Source organism: Cherax quadricarinatus, chromosome 30 (assembly GCF_038502225.1).
Source record: "Cherax quadricarinatus isolate ZL_2023a chromosome 30, ASM3850222v1, whole genome shotgun sequence".
NCBI classification, from domain to species: domain Eukaryota; kingdom Metazoa; phylum Arthropoda; class Malacostraca; order Decapoda; family Parastacidae; genus Cherax; species Cherax quadricarinatus.
The window spans coordinates 3,726,888-3,743,824 of NC_091321.1; the positions used below are offsets into that span (position 1 = coordinate 3,726,888).

At 40.8% G+C, this 16,937-nt stretch overlaps 1 protein-coding gene across 1 annotated transcript; it reads left to right on the forward strand.

The window, feature by feature from the left end:
• The first annotated feature begins 473 nt into the window (after positions 1–473).
• Positions 474–14,884, forward strand: NdufV3 (NADH:ubiquinone oxidoreductase subunit V3). Its single transcript, XM_070089845.1, has 3 exons — positions 474–699; positions 8,734–9,004; positions 14,652–14,884. The coding sequence occupies exons 1-3, from the start codon at positions 664–666 to the stop codon at positions 14,792–14,794; spliced, it is 450 nt and encodes a 149-aa protein (XP_069945946.1). The 5' UTR covers positions 474–663; the 3' UTR covers positions 14,795–14,884.
• Positions 14,885–16,937: the final 2,053 nt, after the last annotated feature.

Consider the following 16,937-nt stretch of genomic DNA (forward strand, 5'->3'; position numbering starts at 1 on the left):
AAATAGGTACCTGGGTGTTAGTCGACTGGTGTGGGTCGCATCCTGGGGGACAAGATTAAGGACCCCAATGGAAATAAGTTAGACAGTCCTCGATGACGCACTAACTTTCTTGGGTTATCCTGGGTGGCTAACCCTCTGGAATAAAAATTCGAAGAAAATCTTATATAATAAAATTCAAGCAACCTCTTTGAGGTGCCCTTTAGGGAATATGTGATACTCTAGCGTTCAAATCTGTATTAGTAAATAAATTTATTTAGGTACTGGTACACATAAGTATAATTATTATACCTAGTAACGTGTGTGTAAATTACTTAGGATAACCCCAAAAACAAGTGACTTATTTCCACTGGGGTCCTTGTATTCAAGTGTTCGAATCCGTGGAAAGTAAGTTCGTTTTTGATGGAGGTCTCGTATATTTTGAAACCTTTACAATGGCTTTATATTGTAAATTTTGTCGAATTTTACCTAGGATAAACCAATAACGTTAAACAATATGAGTGTGATGGTGTCGATAACTTCAGTCATTTAGTAAGGGTATTGTCATTCATTAGTAACTCTAGTGTCTGCTGGCACTACTCTGCTGACTGGCTCAGCTGTCTGTCTGCTGGTTCAGGCTCTGCTGGCTCTGGCTCTGCTGGCTCTGGCTCTGCTGCCTGCTACATTATGGCTACTGTACCAAGGATTTGTCAGGCTCTCAAGGTATGAGCGAGACATTACTTTCTTAATACATATTCTCACTCATTTTTTCACTCTTTTATGGTCCCTTGAATAATGACTCTAGTATTATATATTAAAGTAGTTACTAGTTGATGTTAGAGTAAGTATATTGAGGCACAGGTACACATAATTATGTACAATTATCATCATAGTGTAATTTACGTATTATTATTATAATCAAAAATAAGCGCTAAACCACAAGGGCTATACAATGCTATAATTTACTTAGGATAACTCAAAAAGTCAGTGGCTTGTTTCTATTGGGACCTTGATTATTTCCATTAGGCGATGAATAATTATTACTATGAGTATATACCAACAATAAATTCCTTCACAGTTAGACGATGCACTCAGCTCACACATTGAGGTTCGGAGATCGAATCTCTGGTACGGCTGGAAAAAACATTAGGGACGTGTTTCTATTAGGCACCTGCTGTCCCTGTCCCTGTTCACTCATCAGTGTAAAATGGGTACCTGGGTGTTAGTCAAGTGGTGTGGGTCGCATCCTGGGGACAAAAGTGACCTAATTTACCCGAAATGCTCAGCATAACAAGTGGCTTTCTATATAGTAGTATGTCATTGATGTCAGCTAGACCTGTATACCTTGTACATGTACGTATTATTATTAACTAAGCCACACGGCTCCAATACACGGCTCATAGTGGCATCAAGGCACAGGAGGTCCCTTGATTGGGGCTTTCAACACACAAGCCAGGATTAATAACAAAAAGTAGAAATATAACTGGCAAATAGAGAAATAGTTAAAAATAAAGCAGACTGTCCCAGATTTTATTTGTAATACTACTAATAATAATAATAATAACAATAATAATAATAATATAATAATAATAAGGTTTATTACATACAGTTTGAAAAAGATAATACATTTGTAAAATTACAGTACTGTGCACAAAAGTTTTATTAAGGAGGACATGCAATTGGACTTACAGTGGCATAAATTTGTATGATGGTCCTGAGGCCACTGATGTGCATAGTACAGTAGGACCTCTGTATCCTTGGGTCTGGTTTCTTTGGTTTCAGTTATCCCTGGTTTATCCTTGCCAGAAACTAACCCTTAATTTTGCTTAATAATGACACCAAAGTGCAAAAGTAGTGATGGTGACAATTGATAAATTAGACACATGTGCAAAACTTGGGTATCTTTAATGAGGAAACGTTTTGCCACACAGTCGCTTCATCAGTCCATACAAAGGAGAAGGGTGAAGAACAGGAGGAGTTTGAAGTAATTAGTCCTTTGTATGGACTGATGAAGCCACTGTGTGGCAAAATGTTTCCTCATTAAAGATACCCAAGTGCTGCAAATGTGTCTAATTTATCAACTTGTCGGTTCTCTGAACCATTCATCTACATGGTCATGAAGTCATGAAGTGTTTTCCATCAGTGAAAAAGTACCAATTCCCAACTTATTGTGTGTAATTTATCAATTAAACTTTTATCATGAATATGTATGTGAACCCTGTGGACACAAGGGTCCTACTGTAGTGTTCCCTGTGGACACAAGGGTCCTACTGTAGTGTTCCCTGTGGACACAAGGGTCCTACTGTAGTGTTCCCTGTGGACACAAGGGTCCTACTGTAGTGTTCCCTGTGGACACAAGGGTCCTACTGTAGTGTTCCCTGTGGACACAAGGGTCCTACTGTAGTGTTCCCTGTGGACACAAGGGTCCTACTGTAGTGTTCCCTGTGGACACAAGGGTCCTACTGTAGTGTTCCCTGTGGACACAAGGGTCCTACTGTAGTGTTCCCTGTGGACACAAGGGTCCTACTGTAGTGTTCCCTGTGGACACAAGGGTCCTACTGTAGTGTTCCCTGTGGACACAAGGGTCCTACTGTAGTGTTCCCTGTGGACACAAGGGTCCTACTGTAGTGTTCCCTGTGGACACAAGGGTCCTACTGTAGTGTTCCCTGTGGACACAAGGGTCCTACTGTAGTGTTCCCTGTGGACACAAGGGTCCTACTGTAGTGTTCCCTGTGGACACAAGGGTCCTACTGTAGTGTTCCCTGTGGACACAAGGGTCCTACTGTAGTGTTCCCTGTGGACACAAGGGTCCTACTGTAGTGTTCCCTGTGGACACAAGGGTCCTACTGTAGTGTTCCCTGTGGACACAAGGGTCCTACTGTAGTGTTCCCTGTGGACACAAGGGTCCTACTGTAGTGTTCCCTGTGGACACAAGGGTCCTACTGTAGTGTTCCCTGTGGACACAAGGGTCCTACTGTAGTGTTCCCTGTGGACACAAGGGTCCTACTGTAGTGTTCCCTGTGGACACAAGGGTCCTACTGTAGTGTTCCCTGTGGACACAAGGGTCCTACTGTAGTGTTCCCTGTGGACACAAGGGTCCTACTGTAGTGTTCCCTGTGGACACAAGGGTCCTACTGTAGTGTTCCCTGTGGACACAAGGGTCCTACTGTAGTGTTCCCTGTGGACACAAGGGTCCTACTGTAGTGTTCCCTGTGGACACAAGGGTCCTACTGTAGTGTTCCCTGTGGACACAAGGGTCCTACTGTAGTGTTCCCTGTGGACACAAGGGTCCTACTGTAGTGTTCCCTGTGGACACAAGGGTCCTACTGTAGTGTTCCCTGTGGACACAAGGGTCCTACTGTAGTGTTCCCTGTGGACACAAGGGTCCTACTGTAGTGTTCCCTGTGGACACAAGGGTCCTACTGTAGTGTTCCCTGTGGACACAAGGGTCCTACTGTAGTGTTCCCTGTGGACACAAGGGTCCTACTGTAGTGTTCCCTGTGGACACAAGGGTCCTACTGTAGTGTTCCCTGTGGACACAAGGGTCCTACTGTAGTGTTCCCTGTGGACACAAGGGTCCTACTGTAGTGTTCCCTGTGGACACAAGGGTCCTACTGTAGTGTTCCCTGTGGACACAAGGGTCCTACTGTAGTGTTCCCTGTGGACACAAGGGTCCTACTGTAGTGTTCCCTGTGGACACAAGGGTCCTACTGTAGTGTTCCCTGTGGACACAAGGGTCCTACTGTAGTGTTCCCTGTGGACACAAGGGTCCTACTGTAGTGTTCCCTGTGGACACAAGGGTCCTACTGTAGTGTTCCCTGTGGACACAAGGGTCCTACTGTAGTGTTCCCTGTGGACACAAGGGTCCTACTGTAGTGTCCCCTGTGGACACAAGGGTCCTACTGTAGTGTTCCCTGTGGACACAAGGGTCCTACTGTAGTGTTCCCTGTGGACACAAGGGTCCTACTGTAGTGTCCCCTGTGGACACAAGGGTCCTACTGTAGTGTCCCCTGTGGACACAAGGGTCCTACTGTAGTGTCCCCTGTGGACACAAGGGTCCTACTGTAGTGTCCCCTATGGACACAAGAGTCCTACTGTAGTGCATTATGTAGAATAAACCCACTATGACATTAAAAGGAGTTAGTGTGATTTTTTTTTTACTTGGGTCCTTGCTGTACTTCTTATTCATATTTTTGTACTAAAATATAATTGAGTAGACAAATTGCAATAGTCTTCTAGGTAAATAAGTTTATTTAAGCACAGGTACACATAAATATAGTTACACAAATTATACACAGTAGCATATGTGTAACTTACCTAGGATAACCCAAAAAGAAGTCAGTGAATACGAGTAGTCTCGCATAATATAGTTTTAGTAAAATTATTGTATTAGCCAGCACTATCTTAACATAAACTAACTTAATCTAACCAACTTACCTGCAGTTTATCTAGAGATGGTTTGATCCCATTAATAAACTTGGTGAATTTTCTTGTACCCTTGCTTTTCACTGGATGTATTTTGCACCATCTTCTGAATCTCTGAGTGATTTTGATGTGGAAATTTGCAACTAATCCCTCTAGAATTTTCCAAATACATATAAATTATTATGCATTTTTCTGGCCTAAATTCCAAGGGACTTCAGTGTTTCCAATAATGTAGGTACTTGACTGAATTTATATGGGCAGGTTCCAGGTTCTGGGCAGGTTCTCTACATTCTCCAGTTCTACTATTTAGTTGGCCTTACAGAACAGGGGATTTAAGGATGTAAGGAGGTTCTAGTTATCCAGCCTATCATTTTCATTGTAACTGTGATAAGACTTGTGATCTTTGAATGTAAGATCTTCTGATATTGCTCCTCTCAAATTAATCTTCCACTCTTTCAAGTGGTTTGTGCTTATTTTATATTCTGTTTTAGTATGTATTTCCTCGGTTTTTCCATAGCAGAATAACTGAAGTTTGACCAATGAACAAATTGTGTTGGTTAAAAAACCATCCCATGGGCGGGGATAGAACCCCCGATCAGAGAGAGTCAAAACTCCAGACCAACTCATTAGCCACCAGGCCAGGTAGCCACAATAAGATTGATCCAACTAGGTATATTCATACACCATAGGAAGCAGAGGCGTCATAAGGGGGGGCGGGCTGCCCCGGGTGTCACCATTTAGGGGTGACACCATAGAGCCTCTAAAGAAAGTGACACTAATGCACAAAACAGTGCTGCACCAACATAAGAGAGGAATCCTTCAGTGAGTTTGATGTTGTGATAGATTGATTTTAATGATGTGATATATAAGAACGTAAGAAAGAAGGAACACTGCAACAGGCCTACTTACATTTCTTTTGCTTTCCACTCTGAATTTTTATTCTCACAAAAAAAATAGAAGATTTACTGTTATACAGACTACTGTATTAGTGTAGAAATGGTATAAATAATATCAGCGCACTTGTGAAAGAATATTAGATTCACAGTTGATGTGTATTGGACGTGTGGCATGATTTGTTTACTTTTGAACTTTGGCAAAAATCGAACATTTCTGCTACATTGAGCTCAATTTCAAGGTACTTTTCATTGTGAAATCGGTCAAAATCGTCTCAATTTCTGTAATATGTCTTTCATTCTATAAAATAAGACCAGGAAAACTAGAATACAACCATAAATACCATACGAAAATACAGTGCAAAGTTGCTGTTTTAAACCAAAAACACGGTCAGTTTTTTTTTTTTCTTGTTACGCACTGTGTGCCTTTCCCCTCGCCAATATGGCTTTCACAAAGGCTGCTCTATGGTAGATCCATTGCTCCACTTAGTTACATATGTAACTAAGTGCTAACAAACACACTGTCCTAGCGGTCTTTTTGATCTAGAGAAGGAATATGACACCACTTGGAGGTATGACATCTTAGCCCAAGCCCATTCCTTAGGCCTCAGCGGTAATCTACCAAACTTCATCGCTGCTTTCTTGTCCAATAGACATTTTCAGATCCATATTGGTGCCTCGCTTTCCTCGGACTTTGTGCAAGCCGAGGTAGTTCCACGAGGTTGTGTTCTCAGCACTACTATTTTTCTCTTAGCTATAAATGACCCACCTTCCGTTCTTCCTTCGCATATTTGGGTGTCACTTTGTTGATAACTTCGCTATAGCTTACTCGGGTGCTGACTGTCGATTAGTAGCATCCTCTCTTCAGGTTGTGATAGACAGTCTCCCCCATTGGACCCGCTGTATAGCCCTTGTGGCTTAGAGCTTCTTTTTGATTATAATAATAATCCCCCATTGGACCACTTCTCATGGCTTTAAATTTTCTAGTATGAAAACCTGGTTCATTACCTTCACTAGACATCCTCTTATTCCAGATACTTCCTTGTACTTACACTGTTCATATATTCAGGCATGTGATATGGTCAAGTTTCTGGGCCTGCTCTTTCATTGCCGGCTGATGTGGAGATCACACATTTCTTCTTTAAAGACAACTTGCCATGGTCGGCTAAATCTCCTTTAAGCTCTCGCTCATCGTTCATGGGGAACATATCGTCACACTCTCCGTTTGCATTCCACCCTAGTCTTGTCCAAGCTGGATTGTGGTGACCAAATCTATCCTGCGGCCTCTCCCACAACTCTAAGATAGATCCCATTTATCACCAAAGTCTCCATCTGTGCCTTGGTGCCTTTCGTTCATCCCCTGTTGAGAACCTCTATGCAGAAGCGAATATTCCATCCTTGTCCGATCACTGTGATGCTCATTACCTTTGCTATTATGTTCGATCTCATGACCTCCACAATCCTTCTGTATATAGGTTGGTCACTGATGTTAGTAGACGTTCTTTATTTGTTTGTTGTCCCTGCTTACTCCACCCCTTTTTCTCTCTGCCTCCATTCACTCTTGTCTTCTCTTCAATTACCACCTTTCTATGTTCATGTAGCACCTCACTTTTCCCTGCCCACTTGGGAAGTTCCAGCTGTTTGTGTTTGTTCTTTCCCACTGCCATGCACGAAAGCCCAACTACCTATGGTGGCTTCCTGCTCTCTTTTTCTTGACCACCTCCTCTCTCATTCTCGTGCCATCGCAGTGTAAACCGATGGTTCTAAGTCTTCTGACGGTGTCGGATTCGCAGCAGTGTTTCTAGACAGTCTCATGCGAGGACATTTCTTATCCTCGGCTAGCATTTTTACAGCTGAATTGTATGCCATTCTTGTAGCACTTAACTGTATAGCATCTATTCCTGTGTCACCATTTGTGGTTATTTCAGACTCCCTTAGTGCTTTACAGGCTATACGAAAATTTTATACACCTTCCCCCCTAGTTCTTCGTATCCAACTTTGGCTACGCCATATCTCTAGCAAACACACAAATATTGTTTTTTGCTGGGTCCCTGGTCATGTTGACATACAGGGCAATGAACAGGCAGACACCACTGCATGGTCAGCAGTACATAGCCTCCCAGTTTCATATAGAGGTGTTCCATCCAGACTATTTTGCTGAAGTTGCTATCCACCTTCGCATCCGTTGGCAACAACGTTGGTCTGATCTGCTCCATAACAAACTTCATTCTGTTGAATTGAGTATAGGTTTCTGGCCATCTTCTTGCCATCAGTGTCAGGGTTGGGAGACTACTCTCTCCCGTCTTTGCATCGGCCACACTTGTCTTACAAGTATCTCATGGAGAGGCGCCCTGTTCCTCTCTGTAAGAATTGTTAAGTTCCGGTATATGTTAGCCACATTCTGTTAGGCTGTCCACTCTGTCAACGAGCACGCAGAATTTACCTTCAACATCGTCTCCACTCTGCTGCCCTTTCTTTACCTGCCCTTCTTGCTGATGGACCCTCCTTTAATCCAGACTATCTCATTGACTTTTTGACAGCAACTGACTTACTACACAAACTTTGAGTGCCTCTAGCACTCTCCTCCATCCTTTCTACCTTAATCTCTTGCTACTCTCTACCCCTGCACTATCCACTGCACTCCATACCCTAATAATCATCCCTCTCCTTCTTGCCACCCATTTCCCCTGCATCCTTCCCTGCTCTGCTGCACTGTATAACCCTTGCAGTTTAGCACTTCCTTTGATTATTATAATAACCCTGTAGCTACAAATAGGTAATGTGGCTGATTAGTGTACAGTTGGGAGAGGTAAATGAACAACAGATTATTACAAATAACCATATAGCAACACGAAAACTTAAGTTGAATGAGCATGAAAACCCTGTTCTCACACCTTTTTTATCAAAAAGTTTTAACATGGCCTACTTCACCAATGATTTGGCACAAGATGACAGTTGCTGTGTACTTTTTAATTGTCATTGGCAATTATTTTTCAGTATGTTAGCTAGGTTAAGTTATCAAGTGGGAAGGGTGCTTCTCCATGAAACGGAATGGAATTTTTTTCTTAGTGCTTTTTTTTTTTTTTTTACCTATTTCAACTTTTTTGTAAATGGTAGTCCTGTACATGTGGTGTGCTCCTTTTTGGTACAATTAATCCCTTTTTTTTTTTTACAAGGTATTGCTGTGCAAAATATGACTAACCATTTTTATTTTTAACAAAGGATGTTTTATTTAGTGATGGTAAGTTGCTAGCACTAAAGGTGCTCGGTAGACAATGGGGAAGGGAGGGAACAAATATTTTAGTCAAAAGCAAAATTGCTTCCTCTTAGCAAAAAACATTAAGCATATACAAAGATGCTGAATTGAAGATTTTCTGTACTTCTTTTCTGTTTTTAAATTTGATAGCTTAGGAATTTTTTTTTTTTTTTTTTTATACAGTTGGAAGCACCTCTGTTTCGCATCAGCCTACAAAAGTTTTGTTCAGATGCCTCAAAGCCTCCGAAAGCAACTAAAGCATCCAAGGTGCCTCAGAGTGTAGAGACCCCGAAAGCTGCCACTCCGAAAGCTGCCACTCCGAAAGCTGCCACTCCGAAAGCTGCTGCCCCAAAAGCTGCCATCCCAAAGGCTTCAGCTGCAGAATCTGTGATACCAAAGGCTCCAGATATTCATGAATACAAATCAGCAGCCACACCATCTGATCCTGGCCACTGTAAGTGCACCATTTCCCCTTTTCATTCACATTACTGTAGTAGTATTCTTGTAGTGGAAACCTCTCTAATTTTGCACTGTAAGATCCAACAACAACAGCAACAACAACTGTAAGGAACACGTGTCCTAGGTCTAGTGGGAAGCAACATGAGTTATGTGCTTTATTTTTGAAGTCATAATGCAAGAAAATGAACATTGCACAGTAATAGTAAAGAGTTTTGCTCCTTTCAGTGGTAGTAATAAACATGTGTCAGAACTTTGTGTATTATGGCCTTATGGAAATTTGAGTTAGTTCAGGGTACAGTTGGACAGCTCACTCCAGGCAAGCTCTTGTAATAAGCTGTTGTAATAACTTTTTTTTTGACTTTGCCCTGTTAACTTGGCAATTTTGCTTTTGATTGGTTTTATTCAGAAATAATACGTAATGGCTTCAGTTACTGTATTTTTTTATGACGACTCAGAGGCAAGTGTATTGGTGAAATCCTTTCAGCTTATTGTAATGTACCAGTAACACCTTTGAACCCACACATTTGACTCTTTGATCTGCACATGTTTTATTTTCTGAATGATATGAATGTGCCCAAAGAATAGCAGGGAGAATGTGACTTCCTAATGCAAATATAAGCAAGACTAGAGTTGTAGGTATTTTGTATGAGAAGAAGTCCATTAAGGACATCATCCAGTACAATTTATGGCCTGAGTTTTACCAACATTTTCTTAAGTACAGGTATAATTTTTCTTCAAAATTATGCCACTCTGCCACATTTTATCACAGGATGTAAAATGATGGGTTATTATACTTAGAAATTAATTTTATAACATAACCTCTGCATACACTAGTTCTGGGAAGGTGTTTCCACAATTATGGCAATTTTAGATGTTTTTCATCAAACATGACATCTCTGCTGTCTCCAGTCTCCTCCTTGCTGCAACATACAACAGTATTGGTACCACTATACCCTGGTACATTCTTTTTTTTGCCTTTGTTGATAAAAGGATACATTCTGTAGCTCTTCAATTTGAGTGCCTTGATGCAAGTGAAGGGCTATTGATTCAGGGCACTGGAACTACCCTCCCCTTGTCTCATACTTGCTTACAGTATACTGAGCATACTACATGAAGTGTATGATCAACAAAATGACTGAAAAGATAATAGAGAGCAAAGTGGATGTAGAAAGGAAAGAGCTTGTGTGGCTCAGGTGTTAGTATTGAGTGATACGCTGAAAAGAAGGCATAGTTTGTTACCTTGGAATTGGAAAAGATGCATAACAGAGCACATTTGGGAGTGATGTGGTTAATGTTGTGAATGTAGGAAATAGGTGGAAAGTTATTAGAAGCTGTATGCCTGAGGGTAGTGAGAAACATGCTGAAACAGAGGTAAAAGCTTTCCAAAGGCAGCTAAACCACTACTTTCTCAAAATGTTAGCTATGTTGTGATGGCCATGAAAACCTGCAGGCCACTAACAGTAGCAGCTTAATTGACCAGTTAGTCAACAAGGAAGTCTAACCTCAGACCAGGCTGCAAGGTAAAGTCTTCATATTATTTGTTACCTTGGATTTGTAAAAATGCATAACATGGCATGTCTGGGAGTAATGTTAATGTTGTAAGAGAAGTGTTGTCACAGACAACCAGCACAGGCTCAGAGATGGCAAGTCTTGTCTTACCAACCTTTTGGAATTCTATGACAATGTAACCTAAGTGAAACAGGAGGGAGGGTGGGTTGGGTGGATTGCATTTTCTTCAAAGGCAGAAAGGCATTTAATACCCTACCCCACATGAGACTGGGGCAAAAACTTGAGAAGCAGGCAGGAATAACTGGAAATGTACTTTGGTAGATCAAAGAGTACCTTAGGGTGAAGAAGCAAAGATTATTATTATTATTATAATCATGGAGTGCTAAACCCATAGGATTATACAGCACCTGTGGGGGATGGATGGAAGGTATTCAGGCTCAATTCAGGGAACTGGAGCACAGATCCAATTTCCTAGATCAAGAGCCCCTTGCCAACGTCAAGTAATATCCCTTGAGGGGAAAGAAGCAGAGAGTACTTATCTGAGAGGAGATGTCAGAATAGGGAAGAGTAACAAGAGGGCTACCACAAAGATCGGAATTAGGACCTGTACTGTTTCTGGTTTATTTGAACGACATACCAGATAGAATAGTCAGATGCATCTCTTTGCCAATAATGGAACACTAACAAAGAAAGTATAAAAATGAGGAGGGGAAAAAAGCTGCAACATGAACTGGACAAATAAATAACAAAAAAAGGCACAATACCGTGACTGGAACGATACACAAATAACCCGCACATAAAAGAGAGAAGCTTACGTCATAAGCTTCTGCAGGGTTAGTCAGATAAGTGGTTACTTCAGTTCAGTCCCAGATTGGGGAAGAGGCCAGAAGACAGTGTATAGACTCAGGGGACAGAGGCTGTAGACCTCATTCAAAGAAAAAGATCTGGGAGTGAGCATAGTGCCTACCATATTGTCAATTGAGTAATGTCTGTAGCCAATGCTCGCCTGACTTCAGGAATCTCAACAAGGAGCAATTCTGGGTGCTTTATATAACATAGACCCATTTGGAAGTATACAGCATCAGTATGGAACTTGCACCTGATGAAGCATGTTAAGAAACTGGAGAAAGTTCAGAAGTAAGCAGCAAGGCTTGTTCCTGAGTTAAGGGGTATGAGGTACAAGAAGAGGCTTATGGAATTGAATCTAATGAAGTTAGAGGATAGGAGAACCAGGAGTGATATGATATACCAAATATTTAGGGAAATTAATAGGGTAGACATAGACAGGCTGTTTGAGAGGCAAGGAATGGGAACTTGGGGACACAGCTGGAAGTTAACCACAGATGAGTCACTGGAATATCAGGAAGTATTCTTCAATCTCAGGATGGTTGGAAAATAGAATGACCTTGAAGTGGTGGAGGTAGGCTCCATACATAGTTATAAGAGCAGGTATGATAAGGCCCTTGAAGCTAGGAGGGAGTGAATCTGGCAAGTTGAGAGACTGGACCAAAAGTTAAGACTCGGCACCCTGCAGCCGAGGTGATTCCACGCGTACACGTGGGATTGTGAGGGAAGTGAATGCTAATGCAGTATTTGGGTGACATATGGTCCATAAAGATTTAAAGTACAGTATTTTTATTTGTAGTGTATATGAGTCAAGTGTTATCGGAAGAGCCTGATCTTCATTCAGTTCATAGTTCAAATCTTGGATAGACCGAGAAGTACAAGTCATGTTCCTAACACCTAGTTTTCCTGTTCACCTATTTGTAATAGGGACTGAATCTGGGTATTACTGTTGTGGGCCACATCATGGGTAATGATGTACCATACCATGAAGATATTACACAAATAACCCCACACATAGGAGAGAGGAGCTTACGACGACATTTCAGTCGAAGTCGGGCCGAAACATTGTCGTAAGCTTCTCTCTCTCTCTGTGCAGGTTATTTGTGTATTATTCCAGTCATGGTATTGTGCCTTCTTTTTCTTCATGAAGATATTGTTAGAGAAAGGCTTTGAAATTAGCTGTGGTTGGATAATGGCTCTTAGGTTGTAAAATATGATGCAGGATCTTGTAATGAAATAAAATTTGAAAAAAATTATGACATGATTGTAGACAAGTCTTGAAAGATGAAGATTAAAGGAGTGAATGCTTATTTATACTATATTTAGATATTCAGGAATAGATGACTCTCTGGATAATTCTGTTAAGGATGAGGTAAATCACAATGTAAAAGAGGGAAGGAAAGTTGTATTAATAATTAGTCTGTGAAAAGATACTTGTAAATAGAGGAAAAAATAGAAATGTATTGAGCATAGTGGTGCTGGCTTTTTTTCCCCATGAACCTAAAGCTTGGACTTGAAATGTAACAGCAAGGAAAATGCTGGAGGCAAATTAACTGTCCTGTCAGAGATCACTGTGCATTGTGAATATTGTGCAAAAATTAATAAATTAGAGCATGGAGGCAATATGGAAGTTGTAATTTAAAGAGTGGATTACAGTGGACCCTCAACCAATGGCATGAATCCATTCCAGAGGGCTTGTCGTTGGTTGAAATTGCCGTTAGTCGAGTTAATTTTCCCCATGAGAAATAATGGAAATAGAATTAATCCGTTCCTGACACCCCAAAGTCTGAAATTTTTTTTATTTTTTTGCATGAAATATACATTTCATTATATGGAAAGGAATGGGACATGCAAAATAAACAATAATTAAATGCCACTTACCTTTATTGTGGAGTTGTTGTTGAATGATGTGCCAGCAGCAGGGGAGATTCAGGATTGTCTATTGCTTGGAAGGAGAATCCCCTTCCATAAAGACTTCAGGTACCAAGTCCTTTGGTGGGGTTACCTCCCTTCTTGGTTTTTTAATGCCACTAGGACCAGCTTCAGAATCACTGGACCACCCTCTAACCACCATCACTACCACCATCACTACCACCCTCTACCACCATCACTACCACCCTCTACCACCATCACTACCACCCTCTACCACCATCACTACCACCCTCTACCACCATCACTACCACCCTCTACCACCATCACTACCACCCTCTACCACCATCACTACCACCCTCTACCACCATCACTACCACCCTCTACCACCATCACTACCACCCTCTACCACCATCACTACCACCCTCTACCACCATCACTACCACCATCACTACCACCATCACTACCACCCTCTACCACCATCACTACCACCCTCTGCCACCATCACTACCACCCTCTGCCACCATCACTTCCACCCTCTGCCACCATCACAACCAGTACCACCCTCTACCACCATCACAACCAGTACCACCCTCTACCACCATCACTTCCACCCTCTACCACCATCACTTCCACCCTCTACCACCATCACAACCAGTACCACCCTCTACCACCATCACAACCAGTACCACCCTCTACCACCATCACAACCAGTACCACCCTCTGCCACCATCACTTCCACCCTCTACCACCATCACTTACCACCCTCTACCACCATCACTACCACCACCACTTTTGTATATTTCTACAATTTTTTCTTGAATTCTATCATGTTTCTCACATCCTTTACCAAAGGGCTGGCTCTAGAAGCTTTCGTGGGGCCCATGGTGGCTTATTTAGCGGTTACAAGCACTAGAAACAGTGGAATAATCCAAAATATATTGGAGGCACACGTGGAAACCGACTGCAACAGCTTGTAAACAATGGCACACTGACGTCGTTGGTTAAGTTTTTCGTTGTTGGTCAAGGCATTTTTTCTACGGCAAAAAGCACCATTAGATGAAATTGTCATTACTTAATGCTGCCATTAGTTGAGGGTCAACTATATAAGAAAATGGTTTGGTGTTAAAAGGATGGAGCAAATTAAGTTTGGATGATAGAAATTTGATAAAGCATTAGTTGATAGAAGATGTATTAGAGTTAGAGGGTGTGAATGAAGCTTTGAGAGGGAAGAGCTTAGACATTCAGGAAGCATAATGAATGTTAGACAAGGATGAGTGAAGAAGAGTTGTCAGTGGGATCTGACGTGTTGGAGAATGAGCCTTGTAATATTTATTAAGGTATGCAAATTAATTTTTGTAAGCTTGGTTGTACAGTGCCTTCTAAACATTAAATACTCTTCCACATTGTTGTTGCAGCTGTTGGTCCTGGAGCACTCAAGAGTGGAGACTACCCAAACACAGAATATTTTTGCTATGAGAAAATGAGTTTTTATGACTTAGAAGTGGAGATGGCACCTCACCGTCTTCCACAACCTTCAGCTAACAATGGACGTCTTTGAATCAGTTAAATGATTACATATTGCATGGAGTAATGTCGTTGTAGTTCATTATGTATATAATATACTGTATAATAAACTGATAGATTTTCAGTTTTATTTTCTTCAAATTATAGCATTTATCTACTTCATATGAAAAATTTAGGGCTCTTAAATCCTTCAAATCTGGTCATCCCTACAAATTTGCTCCATGGCGGGGGCCATTGCTTCTAGAGGTCTTCCATAGCCGAAAACCACAAATACCCTGTACTGCACTTTAAATGTCGTATATTGCGTTATTATAGACATTTTCATTAATCCATCTACAACATTTTTTCAAAATTATATAAAACACTACATATATATAAACAAAATATATCTAATCATAGTAAAACAAATAAACATAATTGTGAGGTGTGGTAGCTGGGAGGGCTACCACACCTGACTTCCTACAATAAATACTATTGACCTCTCACCCTACATTAAGACTACAAATATTTTAAGGTTAGTAATGAGCATACTGTATGTGCATTTTACTTAGTTTTTTCTATGCTTAGTCCTACTTAATATATGATAGTGTAAACATGTTATCATGCATTTATATAGGCATTTACAGTAGGGCCCCACTTATTCGGCAGGTTAGGTTCCAGGCTACTGCCGGAAAGCAGACTTCGCTGGAAAGCAGAATTCCATTTTTTCCATTTATTAATGCATATAAATGCCAGATAACAAGTTTACACTAACATATATTAAGTTAGCAATAGAACTAGGCATTAAAAAGTAAAATACATGTACATACAGTACACTCATTATTTACCTCAAAATATTTGTAGTCTTAATGTAGGGCAAAAGGTGAGTAGTATTTACTCTAAGAAGTCAGGTGTCGTGGCCCTCCTGGCCACCCCACCCACACATATTATATTACGATGCTTAAAGCTGCCTAGAGCGATAAAATGCATATGCGTACAGTACACGTATTACTTACCTTAAAATATTTAGTCTTAATGTAGGGTGAGAGGTGAAAAGTATTTATTTGTAGAAAGTTATGCGAGAAGTATGGCATCCTGCCTGGCCACTCCCACCTACTACGACATTAAGCTCCCTAGAGCGATAAAATGCATATACAGTGGACCCCCGGTTAACGATATTTTTTCACTCCAGAAGTATGTTCAGGTGCCAGTACTGACCGAATTTGTTCCCATAAGAAATATTGTGAAGTAGATTAGTCCATTTCAGACCCCCAAACATACACGTACAAACTCACTTACTTAAATACACTTACATAATTGGTCGCATTCGGAGGTAATCGTTATGCGGGGGTCCACTGTATAGTACACTCATTAACCCTTTGACTGTCGTAAGCCCCTTTCTGAAACTGTCATTCTGTGTCACAAAATTTTTTGAAAAAAGAAAATTATTTTTTCTTATGAAATGATGGAGAACCTTTTCCCGATGGTAATGACACCAAAAGTACGAAATTTGGTCGAAAACTCACTGAATTGTGCTCTCGCGAAGTTAGCGGTTTCAATGACATATACGCATCAGCGATTTTGCCGACTCTGAGCTCGGTTTTTGGCCAGTTTCCGTTGTTTCAGTTAACGAAACTCAGCTATTTCTTTAGAGCTTCATTTTTTCTATCAGTTGATTACAAGAAACCGCCCATTTACCAATTCGAACTACCCAATAAAGTGGTCAGAAATTGGCAATTTGGCCAATTTGACACAAATTAAAAAAAGCTGCCAATTTCAAAATAAGGTCCAGAATAAACAATGTAGACATTCTTGGCACTAAAATAACATATCCTCTGTTCATTAGTCATATCTCCAGGCCCCTCTTATATTACTATTGCTTTCTACTTTTATTTTTTATTCATACAAAAAAATAGAAGATTTACTGTTATGCGGAATACTGCATTATTGTAAAAATGGTATAAATAATATCGGTGCACTAGTGAAAGAATATTAGAGTCCCCAGTTGACGTGTATTGGACGTGTGGTGTGATTTTGCTTATTCCTGAACATTGGTAAAAATTGAACATTTCTGCTACTTTGAGCTCAATTTCAAGATCGTTTTCATCTTGAAACTAATCAAAATCATCTCTATTTCTGTAATATGTTTTCCATTTTATCACGTGAGACCATGAAAACGAGAACACAATGATAAATAC